The following is an 18,549-nucleotide window of genomic DNA, read 5'->3' as shown; positions in this document are numbered from 1 at the left end:
AAAGTAGACAAAAGAGGATATGTCTGGTTCTCTCACCATCTCTGCGTTCTCTCTGCTGAGGTTCTTGAGTTTCTCCTCCATGCGCTGCAAAGTCTGCAGGAGGTCATCATTCTTCTTCGACATCCTCTTATACTTATCTAACAGGGGCTTCATCTGACTCTCTGCCTCACGCACCCTCTTCAACTGACAGAGATGGAGGGAGAAAACAAGAGAAATAGTGACAGATGAGATGTGTAGACCTATTTTTATGTACCTGCACATTTCCATAACATCCCTTCAATGTTCCCATAAGTCCCCATAATGTCCCTACAATGTTCAGTTATCCACCAAGTTATTGTCTGTATGTGTTTGTGTGTGTGTTCCTCACCAGTTCGTTCCTCTCATCTGCCAGCAGTGCGTTCCTGTCCTCCAGCTTCCTGGTAACAGAGTGGAGCTCAGCTATCTTCAGCTGGAACCTCCTCGCATCTCGAAGATCTTCCACCTCCTGAGAGAGACAGACAGAGAGAGAGAGACACAGAGAGAGACAGACAGAAATTGGGGAGATGATTAGAGACAAAGACAATGTGTGAATGAGTTGACCACCAGGTTTTTGAAAAATACCATGTCAGTAAAATGTGTTTGTGCACAAGTGTGTGCATGTGTATTTTAAAAATGGGGCTGTCCTCACCTGGGTGTTGACATAGTCCTGGGTTTCCCCCAGGGTAGGGACCACCTCTCTCTTGGGACTGCCGTGGTGCCTCTCTGCCTCCCTGACTTGGCCCAGCTGCTCGTCCAGAGCCTCCTTCTGCAGCTGGAGCTTCTGAGCATAACCTGCCTGCAACCCCAGCTCCCTCTCCAACGCAGACACCACGCGGTCCTTCCCCTTCAGCTCATCCATCTAAGAAAGATGGGAGGATGGAGAGGAGGAGAGAGGGAGACAGAGCGATATGAGAGAGAAAGAAAGGAGAGAGAGTGATAGCCATCTAAACGTTCACACTGGAACTCGCCCGCCTTAACCCGACCTGCACTCTCTTTCTACCCCATTGTTCCCTTCCTCCACCAACGGCTCATCCTTTCCCAACCACAGACGAGTGAACGAACAAGTATGTGACACCAACGCCGTTGAGTGTAATTCATTCATGAATCCTAGTTCACACTCCCCCCTTCTCTATTCCGGTCTTCATCTCACTGCTCCGCTCACTCTCGTCTCCTTTCCCCTCTCCTTATCCCAGTAAAATGATTTTAGTCAAATGACCCGGCTGTAAAACCGGTTAGAGATACCTCTTTTACGGCCCTGTGCTAGCATGCTGTGTTCTTCTGTCTTGTCGTCAACAGTCGGTGTTACCTGTGCTACCCTGGGTCTCTGAAAAGCAAAACTACACAGTGTGAAATAGAACTGGAGATCAACATAGGACACAGTGCAATTCAAGCTACTGATCAGATCGAGTGCATACAGGGAAGTGCATGCAGGGAACTCAGCAGTACAGGATCGGAGGAATCAGTCTATTGCTTGAGGGTAATTCCAGTTTCACTTAACTATGGTTTATGTTGGTTTGGAATTTGGTTAACTTTCAGGTCACTCAGCACCAGACAACCATGTCGTCTCTCACATGGTCTTGTTTGATGTGGGTTAGGATCAATCAGGGGTTATGTGATTGGGTTAAGGCGTGGCGGCCATGTTACGGTCGACTCACCACCCTTCGGATGTCTCTCTCGCAGTCTCTCTTGATGCGGTTGATCTCATCCTGGTGCTGCTGGTAGGCTGTTCGGAGGTCGGCTGCTTTGGCCTTGTCTGCCTGCAGTGCGTTAGCCAGAGCCTCCTCAACCTGCTTCCGTGCCGTCTCCTGCTTCATGACCTGAGGGGAACACACACAAACAGACACAATTAGAGTGTAAATACACTTCCAAGTACTGGGACCCTGAAGCAATTAAGATGATTCAGGAGATAGTAATGTCATATGACTCTGCTAGTCCAGAAACAAAGAAGACGCTCTGTTTCTTTAAATAAGAACTTTCAAAACCAGACTAAAACAGTCAAACTTCTGATACTGAAAACAAGAAACAACCTGTGATTCTGATTGACCATGGGGGAAAAAATGACTAAATCTAATACAACAATGCAAGTTGGATTCAAGTTGATTCCCAAGGTCAACCTACCTCCTGCTGCAGTTTGAGTCTCTCCCCATCGAAGGCCCTCCTGGCCTCCTCCCGGGCCTCTCCTAGCAGGGCGCTCTTCAGCTTGTCAGCCGCCCCGTCCCTTAGCGCATGGACCAGCCCCTGGAGCCGCTGCACCTCCCCGTCGCGGATCTTAATGGTACGTGATAGCTCCAACTCGTGTTGCCGTGCCAACGACTCGCGAGCGGAAGCCAGCTCGCGGAGCTTCTCCTCGTGCAGTTTGGCGCGGAGGTCGGTGAGGACCACTGTGTGTTTGTGTTGTTCCAGCTCCCTGGCTTGCCTCTGCTCCTGGAGACGCTCTCTCAGCTTAGAGACCTACCCAGCGGAAGGAGAGGACGGTGGGATAGAGGACAGGGGAGGAGAGAGGCAAAGGGGAGGAGAGGTTTGCAGGGGAAATAGGAAAAAGAGAGTGTTAATGATTTCCTAATAGTATCATTAAGCAATAAGGCCCAAGGAGGTGTGGTATATGGCCAACATACCACGGATAAGGGCTGTTCTTAAGCACAACGCAACACAGCTTGCCTGGATACAGACCTTAGCCAAGGTATATTGGCCATATAGCACAAACCCCAGAGGTGCCTTATTGTTATTATAAACTGGATACCAACGTAATTAGAGCAGTAAAAATACATGTTTTGTCATACCAGTGGTATATGGTCTAATATACCATGGCTGTCAGCCAATCAACATTCTGGGCTCGAACCACCCAGTTTATAATTAACAGTGGATCATTGTATAGAGGGGGCGGGCCTACCTTGCCCTTCTCCTGCTGCAGTTCTATCTGGAAATCCATCAGCTTGCTCCTCAGCTCCTCATTGGCTGTCTGCGGCAAGTCGCCCATGACCTCAGTCCTCTCCTTCCCACGCGTCTTCTTGGAAGGCGGGGCTGAGGTGGGTGTGGTCGATGACATTGTGCTCCGCCCACCCAATCAGAGGACACGACTCAGAGGGGATGAGGAAGTGGAGGAGAATCAGGCGATGCTCTTCCTCCCCACACAGCCTTCCCTATGTAACTTCATCATCCTTGTCTACATCACTGGCTGAAGATCCCCGTCTGTCCTGCAGAGAGCGATAAGAACAACAGGTAAGTAATGTGAAAACAAAAATCATAGACCAGCAGAGTGGAGCTTGAGGAAAATATTATATTTTTTTATTATTATATTATGAGACCTGGAAACACCCACACATGCTCACACAGACACTTTCAACATCCACAGAGCTCACACAGACACACACACACCATTTCAACATCCACAGAGCTCACACAGATACACACACTATTTCAACACCCACAGAGAGCACACTGGCAGCTCCCCGGCCATTTATCATAATCCAATTCCTCTCCATGGGATCTGCTTAGAGGCTCCATCGTGCATGAAATTCTGTCTGGCCAGGGCAGGGTGGGAGTGGGGCTACTACAGCCAAGAGAACCCTCTACTACTACTACAGCCAAGAGAACCCTCTACTACTAATACTACAGCCAACAGAACCCTCTACTACTACAGCCAAGAGAACCCTTTGCTACTACTACTACTACAGCCAAGAGAACCCTCTACAACTACTACTACAACTCTACCACTACCACTGCCGCAGCCGAGAGGAGCCTCTACTACCACTGCCGCAGCCGAGAGGGCCCTCTACTACCACTGCCGCAGCCGAGAGGGCCCTCTACTACCACTGCCGCAGCCGAGAGGGCCCTCTACTACCACTGCCGCAGCCGAGAGGGCCCTCTACTACCACTGCCGCAGCCGAGAGGGCCCTCTACTACCACTGCCGCAGCCGAGAGGGCCCTCTACTACCACTGCCACGAGGGCCCTCTACTACCACTGCCGCAGCCGAGAGGGCCCTCTACTACCACTGCCGAGAGGGCCCTCTACTACCACTGCCGCAGCCGAGAGGGCCCTCTACTACCACTGCCGAGAGGGCCCTCTACTACCACTGCCGAGAGGGCCCTCTACTACCACTGCCGAGAGGGCCCTCTACTACCACTGCCCGAGAGGGCCCTCTACTACCACTGCCGAGAGGGCCCTCTACTACCACTGCCGCAGAGAGAGCCCTCTACTACCACTGCCGAGAGGGCCCTCTACTACCACTGCCGCAGCCGAGAGGGCCCTCTACTACCACTGCCGCAGCCGAGAGGGCCCTCTACTACCACTGCCGCAGCCGAGAGGGCCCTCTACTACCACTGCCGCAGCCGAGAGGGCCCTCTACTACCACTGCCGCAGCCGAGAGGGCCCTCTACTACAACTGCCGCAGCCGAGAGAGCCCTCTACTACAACTGCCGCAGCCGAGAGAGCCCTCTACTACAACTGCCGCAGCCGAGAGAGCCCTCTACTACAACTGCCGCAGCCGAGAGGGCCCTCTACTACAACTGCCGCAGCCGAGAGGGCCCTCTACTACCACTGCCGCAGCCGAGAGGGCCCTCTACTACCACTGCCGAGGGCCCTCTACGAGCCGAGAGGGCCCTCTACAACCACTGCCGCAGCCGAGAGGGCCCTCTACTACCACTGCCGCAGCCGAGAGAGCCCTCTACTACAACTGCCGCAGCCGAGAGAGCCCTCTACTACAACTGCCGCAGCCGAGAGAGCCCTCTACTACCACTGCCGCAGCCGAGAGCCCTCTACTACCACTGCCGCAGCCGAGAGGGCCCTCTACTACCACTGCCGCAGCCGAGAGGGCCCTCTACTACCACTGCCGCAGCCGAGAGGGCCCTCTACTACCACTGCCGCAGCCGAGAGGGCCCTCTACTACCACTGCCGCAGCCGAGAGAGCCCTCTACTACAACTGCCGCAGCCGAGAGAGCCCTCTACTACCACCCTGCCGCAGCCGAGAGAGCCCTCTACTACAACTGCCGCAGCCGAGAGAGCCCTCTACTACAACTGCCGCAGCCGAGAGAGCCCTCTACTACAACTGCCGCAGCCGAGAGAGCCCTCTACTACAACTGCCGCAGCCGAGAGAGCCCTCTACTACAACTGCCGCAGCCGAGAGAGCCCTCTACAAGGAGACTGCCTGTTACGCAAATGCAGTAAGCCAAGGTAAGTTGCAAGCTAGCATTAAACTTATCTTATAAAAAACAATCATAATCACTAGTTAACTACTACACATGGTTGATGGTTTTACTAGATATTAACTAGCGTGTCCTGCGTTGCATATAATCTGACTGAGCATACAAGTATCTAAGTATCTGACTGAGCGGTGGTAGGCAGAAGCAGGCACATAAACATTCATTCAAACAGCACTTTCATGCGTTTTGCCAGCAGCTCTTCGTTGTACGTCAAGCATTGCGCTGTTTATGACTTCAAACCTATCAACTCTCGAGATGAAGCTGGTGTAACCGAAGTGAAATGGCTAGCTAGTTAGTGCGCGCTAATAAACATCACTCGCTCTGAGCCTTGGGGTGGTCGTTTCCCTTGCTCTGCATGGGTAACGCTGCTTCGATGTGGTGGCTGTTGTCGTTGTGTTGCTGGTTCGAGCTCAGGGAGGACAGAGGAGAGGGACGGAAGCTATATTGTTACACTGGCAATACTAAAGTGCCGATAAGAACATCCAATAGTCAAAGGTTAATGAAATACAAATGGTATAGAGGGAAATAGTCCTATAATAACTACAACCTAAAACTTCTTACCTGGGAATATTGACGACTCATTAAAAGGAACCACCAGCTTTCATATGTTCTCATGTTCTGAGGAAGGAACTGAAACGTTAGCTTTCTTACATAGCACATATTGCACTTTTACGTACTTCTCCAACACTTTGTTTTTGCATTATTTAAACCAAATTGAACATGTTTCATTATCTACTTGAGGCTAAATTGATTTTATTGATGTATTATATTAAGTTAAAATAAGTGTTAATTCAGTATTGTAGTAATTGTCATTATTACAAATACATGTTTTAATGTATATATATTTTTTACCGATTAATCGGTATCGGCTTTGATGGTCCTCCAATAATCGGTATCGGCGTTGAAAAATCATAATCGGTCAACCTCTAGCCGAGAGAACCCTCTACTACTACTACTACCGCAGCCGAGAGAACCCTCTACTACTACTACTACCGCAGCCGAGAGAACCCTCTACTACTACCGCAGCCGAGAGAACCCTCTACTACTACTACTACTACTACTACCGCAGCCGAGAGAACCCTCTACTACTACTACTACCGCAGCCGAGAGAACCCTCTACTACTACCGCAGCCGAGAGAACCCTCTACTACTACTACTACCGCAGCCGAGAGAACCCCCTACTACTACTACTACTACTACCGCAGCCGAGAGAACCCTCTACTACTACTACTACCGCAGCCGAGAGAACCCTACTACTACTACTACTACTACTACCGCAGCCGAGAGAACCCCTCTACTACTACTACTACTACCGCAGCCGAGAGAAACCCTCTACTACTACTACTACCGCAGCCGAGAGAACCCCTACTACTACTACTACTACCGCAGCCGAGAGAACCCTCTACTACTACTACTACTACCGCAGCCGAGAGAACCCCTCTACTACTACTACTACCGCAGCCGAGAGAACCCTCTACTACTACTACTACCGCAGCCGAGAGAACCCTCTACTACTACTACTACTACTACTACCGCAGCCGAGAGAACCCTCTACTACTACTACTACCACCGCAGCCGAGAGAACCCTCTACTACTACTACCACCGCAGCCGAGAGAACCCTCTACTACTACTACCACCGCAGCCGAGAGGAGCCTCTACTACGACTACCACCGCAGCCGAGATGAGCCTCTACTACGACTACCACCGCAGCCGAGAGGAGCCTCTACTACGACTACCACCGCAGCCGAGAGGAGCCTCTACTACGACTACCACCGCAGCCGAGATGAGCCACTACTACTACCCAGCAGCCGAGATGAGCCACTACTACTACCACCGCAGCAGCCGAGATGAGCCACTACTACTACTACCGCAGCAGCCGAGGAGCCACTACTAACTACTACCGCAGCAGCCGAGGAGCCACTACTACTACCGCAGCAGCCGAGGAGTCCACTACTACTACCGCAGCAGCCGAGAGGAGCCACTACCACCAGCAGCCGAGAGGAGCCACTACTACTACCACCGCAGCCGAGAGGAGCCACTACTACCACCGCAGCCAGAGAGGAGCCACTACTACTACCCAGCAGCCGAGGAGCCACTACTACTACCGCAGCAGCGAGAGGAGCCACTACTACTACTGCAGCCGAGGAGTCTCTACTACTACTACTGCAGCTGCCGAGAGGAGCCTCTACTACCACTAGGCCGAGAGGAGTACTACCACTACTACCACTGCAGCCGAGAGAACCATCTACCACTGCAGCCGAGAGAACCATCTACCACCGCAGCCGAGAGAACCATCTACCACTGCAGCCGAGAGGAGCCATCTACTACTGCAGCCGAGAGAACCATCCACTACTGCAGCCGAGAGAGAACCATCCACTACTGCAGCCGAGAGAACCATCTACTACTGCAGCCGAGAGAACCATCTACTACTGCAGCCGAGAGAACCATCTACTACTGCAGCCGAGAGAAGCCATCCACTACTGCAGCCGAGAGAACCATCTACTACTGCAGCCGAGAGAACCCTCTACTACCACTGCAGCTGAGAGAACCCTCTACTACTACTACTACTACTACTACTGCAGCCGAGAGAACCATCTACTACTGCAGCCGAGAGAACCATCTACTACTGCAGCCGAGAGAACCATCTACTACTGCAGCCGAGAGAACCATCTACTACTGCAGCCGAGAGAACCATCTACTACTGCAGCCAAGAGAACCATCTACTACTGCAGCTTGAGAGAACCATCTACTACTGCAGCCAAGAGAACCATCTACTAGTCTGGGGCCAAGAGATGGTCTCTACTACTGGATGGTCCAAGAGGTCTGGGGCTCTATTGGATGGTCTGGGGCTACTATTGGATGGTCTGGGACTACTATTGGATGGTCTGGGGACTACTATTGGATGGTCTGGGGACTACTATTGGATGGTCTGGGACTACTATTGGATGGTCTGGGACTACTATTGGATGGTCTGGGACTACTATTGGATGGTCTGGGACTACTATTAAATGGTCTGGGACTACTATTAAATGGTCTGGGACTACTATTAAATGGTCTGGGACTACTATTAAATGGTCTGGGACTACTATTAAATGGTCTGGGACTACTATTAAATGGTCTGGGACTACTATTAAATGGTCTGGGACTACTATTAAATGATCTGGGACTACTATTAAATGATCTGGGACTGCTATTAAATGGTCTGGGACTACTATTGAATGGTCTGGGACTACTACAAATTATTCAGTCTCTCCTCTCCCCAAGCCTAGTTAAATAAAGGTTAAATAAAAATAAAGAAATAAAGCCCTCTTCAGCCATCCGAGGGAGTCCACATCTAATCCTCAGACCCCTGCTGGCCTCTTTCCTCTCCTCGTCTCAAACCTCCCACCCTTGTGTCAGTCCTCCCCAGATCCATCCCCACTCCTTAGATACCTTCTGCCCTCCGCTTTGCAGTTATAATGTGGTTGGTAGCCATGTTGTGCTGCAGATGTGAGAAGTTAGTTTATGAGACAGCATGACAGAATATATAAACAGTACCCTCATTGAGAATGGACTTGGTCTCTTTCTAGATTCATAAGGCTAAGGAAGTGTTCCAGCGTAACCCAGTAACCATCCCGTTCTGCTGAGTAATAAATAAATCATTCAAAATGGAGATGAAGCATTAAGACCGGAGGCTACGCCATCCTTTCCCGCCCGCACACCACTCACACAGATGGCAGCAATTGTTACCAAGGCAACTCGTGCTCTTAAACTTCACTCCTCCCACATTAAAGGACCCTGTGAAAGAGGGAAGTGTCTCCCGGGGGATTTCAGACATCTCGTCACACACACACACACCTGTGTTGCACTCACACCGAACACACAGACTACGTTATTTCTTTATCTAGAGACCATCTCTCTGACGAGGATGACTGAGTCAGAAATGCATTGCTGAGGGGCAGGGGAGCGCTCTACCACACCGACAGACAGAATGAACAGGCAGGCACTGGGTGAAAACAGTAAGACAGGAAGAGATGGAGAGAGAGAGGTGGAGGGGCAATCACACTGAACCCCCTCTGCCTCCTCCCCCCACTCTGCCCTACTTTCCCACCTCCATCCTGTCCGTTGCTATGATGTCACGCAGCAGAGTGGAGAGGAAAGCTATTCTCATTCTCCCATTCACTCACTCACTCACACACACACACACACACACACACACACACACACACACAGAGGGAGAGAAAGGAGAGGACATTGCACACAGCCACACACACACAAAGAAAACCACATCTGTATTCTTACTAACATCTATTTACAAACACACACCGACCCATTCATTCCTAACCAGAGTCTGCCAACAAGCTATGCTCAAAATGTTGTGTGTCGAGCGATCAGCGAAGGGTTATACCATGTTTGGAGAATAATTAAATTGTGCTATCAATACCAACAGGATAAGAAGCATGGCTCAGCTTGTAGCTCAAATACGTGTTTGTGGGTGTAGTTTTGATTTAGCGCTCAATTGCAGGGTGAATTTGTCAATATGAACTCCATGCATTTTGCAATCTGTGTTTTGGAATGTGAACAGCATGATCCCCCTAGTCTTCCAGCCCAGTAGCGCATCAAACACAACCACTTCACATCTGCCATCCCTGGAACAGATGTGATTTTTTTTTTTTGTGCAAATTTGGACTCATCAGACCAAAGAACAGGTTTCCAATGATCTAATCACCATTGTTCATGTTTCTTGGCCCAAGCAAGTCTCTTCTTATCATTGGTGCGCTCTAGTAGTGGTTTCTTTGCAGCAATTCGACCATGAAGGCCTGATTCACCCAGTCTCCTCTGAACAGTTGATGTTGAGATGTGTCTGTTACTTCAACTCTGTAAAGCACTCATTTGGGCTGCAATTTGAGGTGCAGTTAACTCTAATAAAGTTATCCTCTGCAGCAGAGGTAACTCTGAGTCTTCCTTTCCTGTGGCGGTCCTCATAAGAGCCAGATTCATCATAGCGCTTGATAGTTTTTGCGACTGCAGATAAAGTAATGATGGACTGTCGTTTCTCTTTGCTTATTTGAGCTGTTCTTGCCATAATATGTACCTGGTCTTTTACCAAATATGGTCATCTTCTGTATACCACCCCTATCTTGTCACAACACAACTGACTGGCTCAAACACATTAAGAAGGAAAGAAATTCCACAAATGTACTTTTAACAAGGCACACCTGTTAATTGAAATGCATTCCAGGTGACTACCTCATGAAGCTGGTTGAGAGAATGCCAAGAGTATGCAAAGCTGTCATCAAGGAAAAGGGTGACTACTTTGAAGAATCTCAAATATATTCCGTTTTTTTTGGTTACTGAGTGATTCCATAGTTTTGATGTCTTCACTATTATTCTACAATGTAGAAAATAGTACAAATAAAAGAAGAATCCCTTGAATGAGTAGGTGTGTCCAAACATTTGACTGGTACTGTATATTTAACATGACTATCACGCTAGTCTGCACAACCAATTCATACACCCAATTAAATGTATACACTCTCTATTGGGAAATATTGCTCAAAGTTCCATGTTTGAACAGTCAAGTCGTATGAAAGGGAAACAGAGTGAAGGACGAACCCGCTCCTCAGAGGCCTAGCTAGTCAAATGTGGCACTGAGACAATCTGCTTAGCAAAAACAACAAAGAGCTTATTAACACAACAGAGCAGGAGAATGGGACATGGTGAGGAAATACTTCTGAGGAGATTCATAACCAACCAACTAAGAGAGGCAGACTTCCACTTTAAAACTCCCCTGAAGATTCACTCAGTAGTAATACCGCAAACACTAGGAACAGACAGAACCAAATAGCCAATACTACCAAACAGCAGAATCGCTATCCAAACAGTCTCTCACCAACACTCACCACCATACAGTACAATACATTAGCAGCCTAAGGTGATATGTTATAAAAAAATCCCTTCCGAACAGCCAAATGACCAACCTGAACCTAAGCCAAAAAATGTAATATTATTACAAACATCTTCCTTCCGGAGTTTCCTGTCCCTGTGTTTTACACACTATATTGTACTGAGGGAGCTTTAGTTGTGGCACCATATGATGTACCATCATGATTGACAGTGTACTGTAGTTCTTTGTAGTAAAGGTGTCGTTGCCAGAGAACAGATATGGCAGCAGTACCAGCTTAACAGTGCAAAAGTAGCGTGGCAATAAAGGCAGATGCCTTTAGACTGGTCCAGAGCTCATTAGCCAAACACAGATGGACCACCTCTAGGCCAGTCTGCACAACAGAACCCACACACACGCATGAACATACACGGCTGGGTTAAATATCAATACAGCCAAAGTGACTGAAGTGAGACAGAACACCCACTAACTACGCACTGACTGGGTTTAAAATGTACCTATAAAAAGGTTCAGTGGTGTAAAGTAATTAAGTAAAAATACCCAAAAAACGACTTAAGTCGTACTATTAAGTATCTGTACTTTACTATTTATATTTGAGTACTTTTACTTCACTACATTCCTAAAGACAATTATGTACTTTTTACTCCATCAGTTTTCCCTGACACCCAAAAGTACTCGGAACATTTTGAATGCTTAGCAGGACAGGAAAGGCCTCTGATCTGGCACTCACACAACACATGTTTCGTTTGTAAATGATGTCTGAGTGTTGGAGTGTGCCCCTGGCTATCTGTAAAAAACAATAATAATAACAAGAAAAATGGTGCCTTCTGGTTTGCTTAATATAAGGAATTTGAAATTATTTATACTTTCACTTTTGATACTTAAGTATATTTGAGCAATTACATGTACTTTTTAAACGTAAGTATATTCAAAACCAAATACTTTAGACTTTTACTCAAGTAGTATTTTACTGGGTGACTTTCACTTTTACTTGAGTCATTTTCTATTTGAAAATATCTTACTTTTGCTCAAGGATGACAATTGGGTACTTTTGCCATCACTGAAAGGATGGGAGACACACACAGAGGGGCACACTCCTCACATACTGTACATTCATTCACTACAGGATTCACACACACACACGGCAGGCTGTGCTGTGATAAAAGCTGCAGCAGAGAGGGAGAGAGCAGATTGTGGACTTACAGAACAGGTCTGGCCAGCCTCCAGGCCCAGGATTGGACCTTCCATAGGGGGAGAAGAGGAAAAGTGACCTGGCAGAGGATGCTGAAACCCTTCTAATGGTAAGACAATAATAATAATAATAATGTTTTTGACACATCTGTTCACTCTTGGACATTAACCACGTTTCCATACACAGTTTTTATACGAGTAAAGTTATACCGTAGAAACAAATATCACAACAACTGTGACGGAAACAGGACGTTGCGGTACAATTGTATAAATTCAGACAAAATGTGTTCGTTAGACATGGTGGGATCTTTTTGTGTCAGGAAAATTACGTATGGAAGAAATGGCAGTAAAAACACCTTTAAGTCGCAAATATTGATATAATAACCATCAAATTGAAGTAAACTTGGAGTCACGCGATGACATGGTATGTGCTCCTCCCACTACGACTCAGGAAACCATGCAGTTTATTATGCTACAGATGAAATAAGTTATGATCAACTTCACATGGTGGTGAAAGTGCAGGGTATGCACTTGATGCTCGTTCCCAATAGATGTCAAGGGTCTTATTCTGATGACATGATGATCGATGCTTGACCAAAATATTCTCGCTCTAATCCATAATAATCTCGTCGTGTAAACTAACCTACTCAACACTATCTGCAACATGTTGGCTGGAGCGCATGTGCCAACCCAAAACGAGGCATATTTACTCATTTGAGATGTGTTTGATGTCATTTTCCCCTATAGACCCATTTGGCGAAGTGGACCTGAAGGTGGTTCCTGGCATGATGCCTCCATGGTCATACAAAATGGATGGGGAAATGATACGCCCTTAACACAACCTGTACACATACTGTAATATGATCATTTCTACAATGCAGTCCACCTGTACTGTCAGTAGAGCATAGAAATGCTTCCCTTATCCCGATGGTGTGACAAAGGCATTTCTAACAGACCTGCTAAACTTTCTTTGTTGTTACTTTTAAGGTTGGAGTCAACAAGCAATAGCCTACCTCCGGAAGGCAGAGCCAAGAACCATTTGTCCGCCAGCTCGGGGGAACGCTACACTGCTCACAGACCTGTGTAAGGTTCAATGTAATTGCATATAGTGGACACTTGCTGGACATTTGAAACTGTGTATTGGTCTTGTTTGAACACTTATTTTACATCTTATGTATTAGGGATAGGGAGCAGTGTTGGAAAAAGTACTCAATTGTCATACTTGAGTAAACGTAAAGATACCTTAACAGAAAAATGACTCAAGTAAAAGTCACCCAGTAAATTACTACTTGAGTAAAAGTCTAAAAGTATGTGTTTTTAAATGCGCTAATTTACAATGGTGGAAAAAGTACTCAATTGTCATACTTGTGCAAAAGTTAAAGTCTAAGTAAACGCTACACATCAAACCAGATGGCACAATTTCCTTGTTTTTTTATTTACGAACAGTCAGGGTCACACTCCAACACAATTTACTAACACATTATTTGTGTTTAGTGAGTCCACCAGAGCAGAGGCAGTAGGGATGACAACACGTTATATTAATAGGTGCATGAATTGTACCAATATTGCCGTCCTGCCTGAGCATTTGAAACGTAATGAGTACTTTTGGGTGTCAGGGAAAACATATTTGAGTAAAAAGTACATATTTTCTTCAGGAATGTTCTGGAGTAAAAGTTGTCAAAAATATATAGTAAAGTACAGAAGAAGAAAAAACTACTGAAGTAGTTTTATTTCAAAGTATTTTTTACTTAGTTACTTTACACCACTGATAGGGAGGGTGGTGAGTGGAAAGGGAAAGGGGAACCCTAGTCAGTTGCACAATGCATTCAACGCAAGTGTGTCTTCCCCATTTAACCCAACCCCTCTGAATCAGAGGTGCTGCCTTAAATCGGCGTAACCCAATGCGCTGGGTTTTGAAGAATCTACTCAATGCATTGGGTTAAAATAACCCAACGTGAGGTATATGCTATAATGAACCATTTGTTTTTAGTGAGTACAAACAACTCTATATTCACAACAGTCCAAGTCATGATGGGAGCTGCAGTGTTGTGTAAAGAGAGGGAACAGAAGGCTCAACAGTATACTATTGCAGTCTATTAAAAGGAGTGCTTGCTACCTACTGTCTGTGATGATGGTACTATGCTGAATTTTAATAGAGCAATGTGTGGGATTTAAACAGCAGTGTGTGTGTGTGTGTGTGTGTGTGTGTGTTCAGGGCCAGGACGATAACACTGTGCCAATGCTTTTTCCCAAAGTGAAAACACAAAGCAGACCAAACTCTTTGGTTCTTTAAAAACCTGTTGTATGTAAAAGGTTGTGTGCTTTAGCCTGGGAAAACAAATCAAATGTGACTATGGATGACAACATAGGGATGTTTGTTTCCAACATTCAGGCTGTTTTCCTAAAGTTAAACCCACTTCATGTTTAGTTTCCTTGCTGCGCTACTAACGAGAATTGCGATACCGGTATCGCCCTGGCCCGAGTGTGTGTGTAGCAGCAGAAGAGATAGCAGTAGCAGCCTCTCATCCCCTCACACACATGACAATGCATCCAGTAACCTCATTAAACCTGCCTCCATCTCTTGTTTTCTCCAACACTCTTACCCTACTCAAGGCTGGGGTCTGGGGTGAGATGGGTAAGAGGTGAGGGGTGAGAAAGGGAGAGGGATACAGATCCAGCATTGAAAGCAAGGAGAGATAAAGTGAGAAAGGCAAGGCGGAGTGGGACACACATTAGACTCCATACCACATGTATTAGAAGGGCAGGGATAAAAGGGCAGAGGTTGGGGGTCAGGAGTTTGAGGGTTGGAGGAGAGGCAGTGAAGAGAGTAAATGGGCCAGGCAGCTGTTGCTCTAAAGATCCAATGAGCAAAGAGTCACATTTGATGACAAATCTGGGTTTAGGTGCCCAAAGCACCTGCGGATCACCCCTTCTAAATCACCATCATTAGTGATGTAAGCGGGACACATATGTTGTGTCCACTTGGAGAAATTATGTACATGCGTCCAGCTGTTTCAAGCAATTTTACAGTATTCAGGCAATATTACAATACCATAGGCTAGAGTAGATGGCCATGTCAGATGGACATGTAATATTGGAGATGGACATGTCCCTAGCACATCAGCTATTTAACCACCACCAAATTTCGTCTAGGGCCCCCCCAAATGTCTATGGCCAGCCCTGCCGCAGACTACAACATCCATATGCATGGCCAAGATGGCTCTAAAAAGCTGAAGATCAGCAATCTGTCATGGCCATGTTGTAACATCAGCCGGCTAGACACAATATTACAATGTTACACGGACTCCGTGTAAAGAAGATACAATTTAAAGACGGAAGTATAGAGTTAGGTGATGACTGGCAGCGCTACCCGGATATCAGAGGATGTCGCCCGTTGCAGAAGCCACAGCCTGCCTGTCAGTTTGCGCACGTCACACAAATTCACAAATTTGCCTACAGAGCTATCGGGCTGGCCAACATAAACTTACTTAAATGGTGTCAGTCATCAAGTGAGAGGTATTCTTGTCGGTCTGGTTAAACGTTGCTGGTTCTCATTCACTATGGCAGCGGTGCCTCGGCGTCGGTTTATAAAGCGCACTCTCACCTCGATTTGAGATGCTGTGCTGGGCGTTCTCTTTTTTCCATCGAGCAGGCGAGTTACAAACTTATCCTCTCAAATAGTCTGCTATGAATGAATCCCTTTATAAATAGCAGCGGATGGTAAAGTTTGGCCAAATGTAGGCTAAATTCCACTAAAACGTGGTGTCCGGACTGGATTAACGGTTCTGCGGTGGGCTTCTCTCTGCACGCTGGCACACACCACGCCTACACGACGTCAGTTTTCTCTCAAAACATTTCATCCAGCAGCTCAGCTCTCCCGGTGATAAAATGGGAGATAAAAAAACCAACGCTACGTGGACGTGGGAAAATCATGGACGTCGCCGGTAACGCAAAAGACACGCGACACCTGACTGCGTGTTCAGGAATGACACCGCACGGGAAGAGCGTGCGGGAGAAGCGTGCACCGTCATAGCAGGACGCCTGGTGGTCTGGCAATAAGCTATGCAATTACGCATATATGATGCTATCCCCCTTGTCTTTAAGATGTGCCTAATAATGCACAGAACCAGTCCTCTATCCTAATAATAGGCTATTGAATAATGATGATACCCAATTAACCTCTGACCCTTTGAAGTGGACTGAATGTGAGAAATGTAAGAGAAAAAAACTTTTTGCTTAGGCACTGTTCCACTTCCTTCCCTAGTCCATTCTTTGCTCCTCCATCTGGTGAATGCTCATTCCAATGTCAATCAGGAGTGGGCAGTCAATGCAGCTATAGACTACCCATCCCACAGAGTAACCGGGCTGACTATCGGTATGCTTGGATAGGAGGAGTGTTTGCATTAGTGAACATCACCCAGCAGTATAAGTATCTAGTGAGAGTAAATAAGAGTGTCTGCCTGAAGTCCCACAGTAGTGTGACTGTGACCCAGATTCCCTGGGCCTGGATGGATGCATTACTCACGCCCAGCTGCCTGTCTCTCTCTCTCTCTCTGCCTACTGCTGTGGTCTGTCTGAGTGGCATTCAACACACAGACATACACAAGCACAGACACACACTAACAGACCCCACTGCACACGTTAGTGGCAGCATATGTAGTCCATCGCTGCAGGGCCATAGGATGTTGGGAGGGTGAGTGTGGTTGGTAGGCTAGGCCTGATGCTGAGAACAGCACAATGAAGCTGCGTTTACACCGACAGACCAATTCTGATCTTTTTTTCCCCCACTAATCGTTGTTTTGAATAGTTACATCAGATCTTTTCACATCAGATCTTTTTCAGAGCTGATCTGATTGGTATATAAGACCATTTAGTGAAAAATATCAGAATTGGGCTGTCTGGGTGAAAGCTGCATAACAGACTGATAAGGAAGGGAAGGGGCTTTGGGGGGGGTTTGAATGCGGGGCAGGCAGAGAGAGACTGACTAATAGCGAGTGTTGCTTTTCATCATTTTATGAATCGGTCTCCCAATTTTTTCAAACTTTATTTCTGTGCTGTTGGATGGGATGGGCATTGAGGCCATAGTCAGTGTAGAAATAGTGGTGATGGATGCTATAGCTATTCTATTTTCCTATGGCTGTACTGAAAGGAGTGGAGTGTGGAAACAAGCCTCTGTCTTAATAAACTTTACATAACCAGCTTAAGAATTCATGTGTGTGACAGTATGAGCTTAAATATATTAATGAGCATTAACCATTTAAACTAATTATGAACCAGCTTCTTTAGTGACAGTCTGAAGGGCTCAGATGGGACCTGCGAGAGATTGAGTTATATGGAGATTTAGATCATCAAATGAAGCTACTGATAGTGATCCTCCCTTCCCACCACTCTCTCTCTCTCTCTCCCTTTCCTACACACACATCAAACATCCCTTGGATCCCCCTCTCTCCCCCATGTCCATGTTCTCAGGCAGTACAGTACAGGCACCGAAATGTCGCCTTTTCCCAATGTTGATCCTAGTCCCACACTGTCACAGCCTGCCAGTAGTGATGTAATGGTTCATGTGTAGTAAATGAGCCTTCGTAGGCATGACTCATCCTCTATTACACAGACTACATGAGTCTGATGTTCCACATCCTTACCCAAAGCAGCAGCCAAAACACACACAGAACATAACTCAAACACACTGCACAGACTACATATTGGTATAGAAAGTGGTTGGGGTGCCATTTATTTATTTGTTCCTGTCCATTGAAAGACCGGACGGAATGTAAACATATCTGTCTGTGAGGAACGGTGTATGAGAACAGAACCATGGTAACAGAACCGTTCCATTGCACATTCCAGTACTGATCTTTACTTTACAAATACACTTTTATACCTTCCTCAGCCAGCGTCATCACACAGACTCAGAATATCTAGATGAAAAGCTGCTGTGTGGCCAGTGCAAGGAAGGAACAAAATGTGGGCTCAGGATGGAAAGGGTATATTTGCTTCAGCTGTAGGGAAGTAAACAACCGTTGCAGTGCGTTTATTAGCATCCTAGGCAAACATTTAACACAGCCTGTACATTGTGTTATGTAGACTAAACACTGTGTGTACAAAACATTGAGAACACCGTCCGAATATGGAGTTGCTTTCTTGAATAAGGCAGCTCCAAAATGCAGATGTTTCAGCCTAGCTCAGTGTTTTCTGTGGTGGTGGGACAGCCAGCGGAAAATACGGAGTGTAGGGGTTGGTAATGTTCTCTAATTGC

The 18,549-nt window shown here is 46.9% G+C and overlaps 1 protein-coding gene across 10 annotated transcripts in view; it reads right to left on the bottom strand.

The window, feature by feature from the left end:
- The window catches only part of LOC112220792 (janus kinase and microtubule-interacting protein 1-like), a 42,424-nt gene extending 26,130 nt beyond the window's left edge, over positions 1-16,294 (bottom strand). For 9 of the 10 annotated variants that reach the window (XM_024382695.2, XM_042302933.1, XM_042302931.1 and 6 more), the window contains exons 1-7: positions 15,782-16,294; positions 2,909-3,212; positions 2,137-2,469; positions 1,674-1,835; positions 668-877; positions 368-484; positions 37-183 (exon numbers count right to left, since the gene is read on the bottom strand). In XM_024382695.2, the coding sequence (XP_024238463.2) occupies positions 37-183; positions 368-484; positions 668-877; positions 1,674-1,835; positions 2,137-2,469; positions 2,909-3,064 (1,125 nt within the window). In that variant the 5' untranslated portion in view covers positions 3,065-3,212; positions 15,782-16,294. The remainder of the gene's footprint in view (positions 1-36; positions 184-367; positions 485-667; positions 878-1,673; positions 1,836-2,136; positions 2,470-2,908; positions 3,213-15,781) is intronic. The other variant, XM_042302937.1, reaches the window with a different exon arrangement.
- Positions 16,295-18,549: the final 2,255 nt, after the last annotated feature.

This window comes from Oncorhynchus tshawytscha, linkage group LG21 (assembly GCF_018296145.1).
Source record: "Oncorhynchus tshawytscha isolate Ot180627B linkage group LG21, Otsh_v2.0, whole genome shotgun sequence".
NCBI classification, from domain to species: Eukaryota; Metazoa; Chordata; class Actinopteri; order Salmoniformes; family Salmonidae; genus Oncorhynchus; species Oncorhynchus tshawytscha.
Note: the sequence above shows the minus strand (reverse complement) of the source record. Positions and strands in the feature narration are given on the sequence as shown.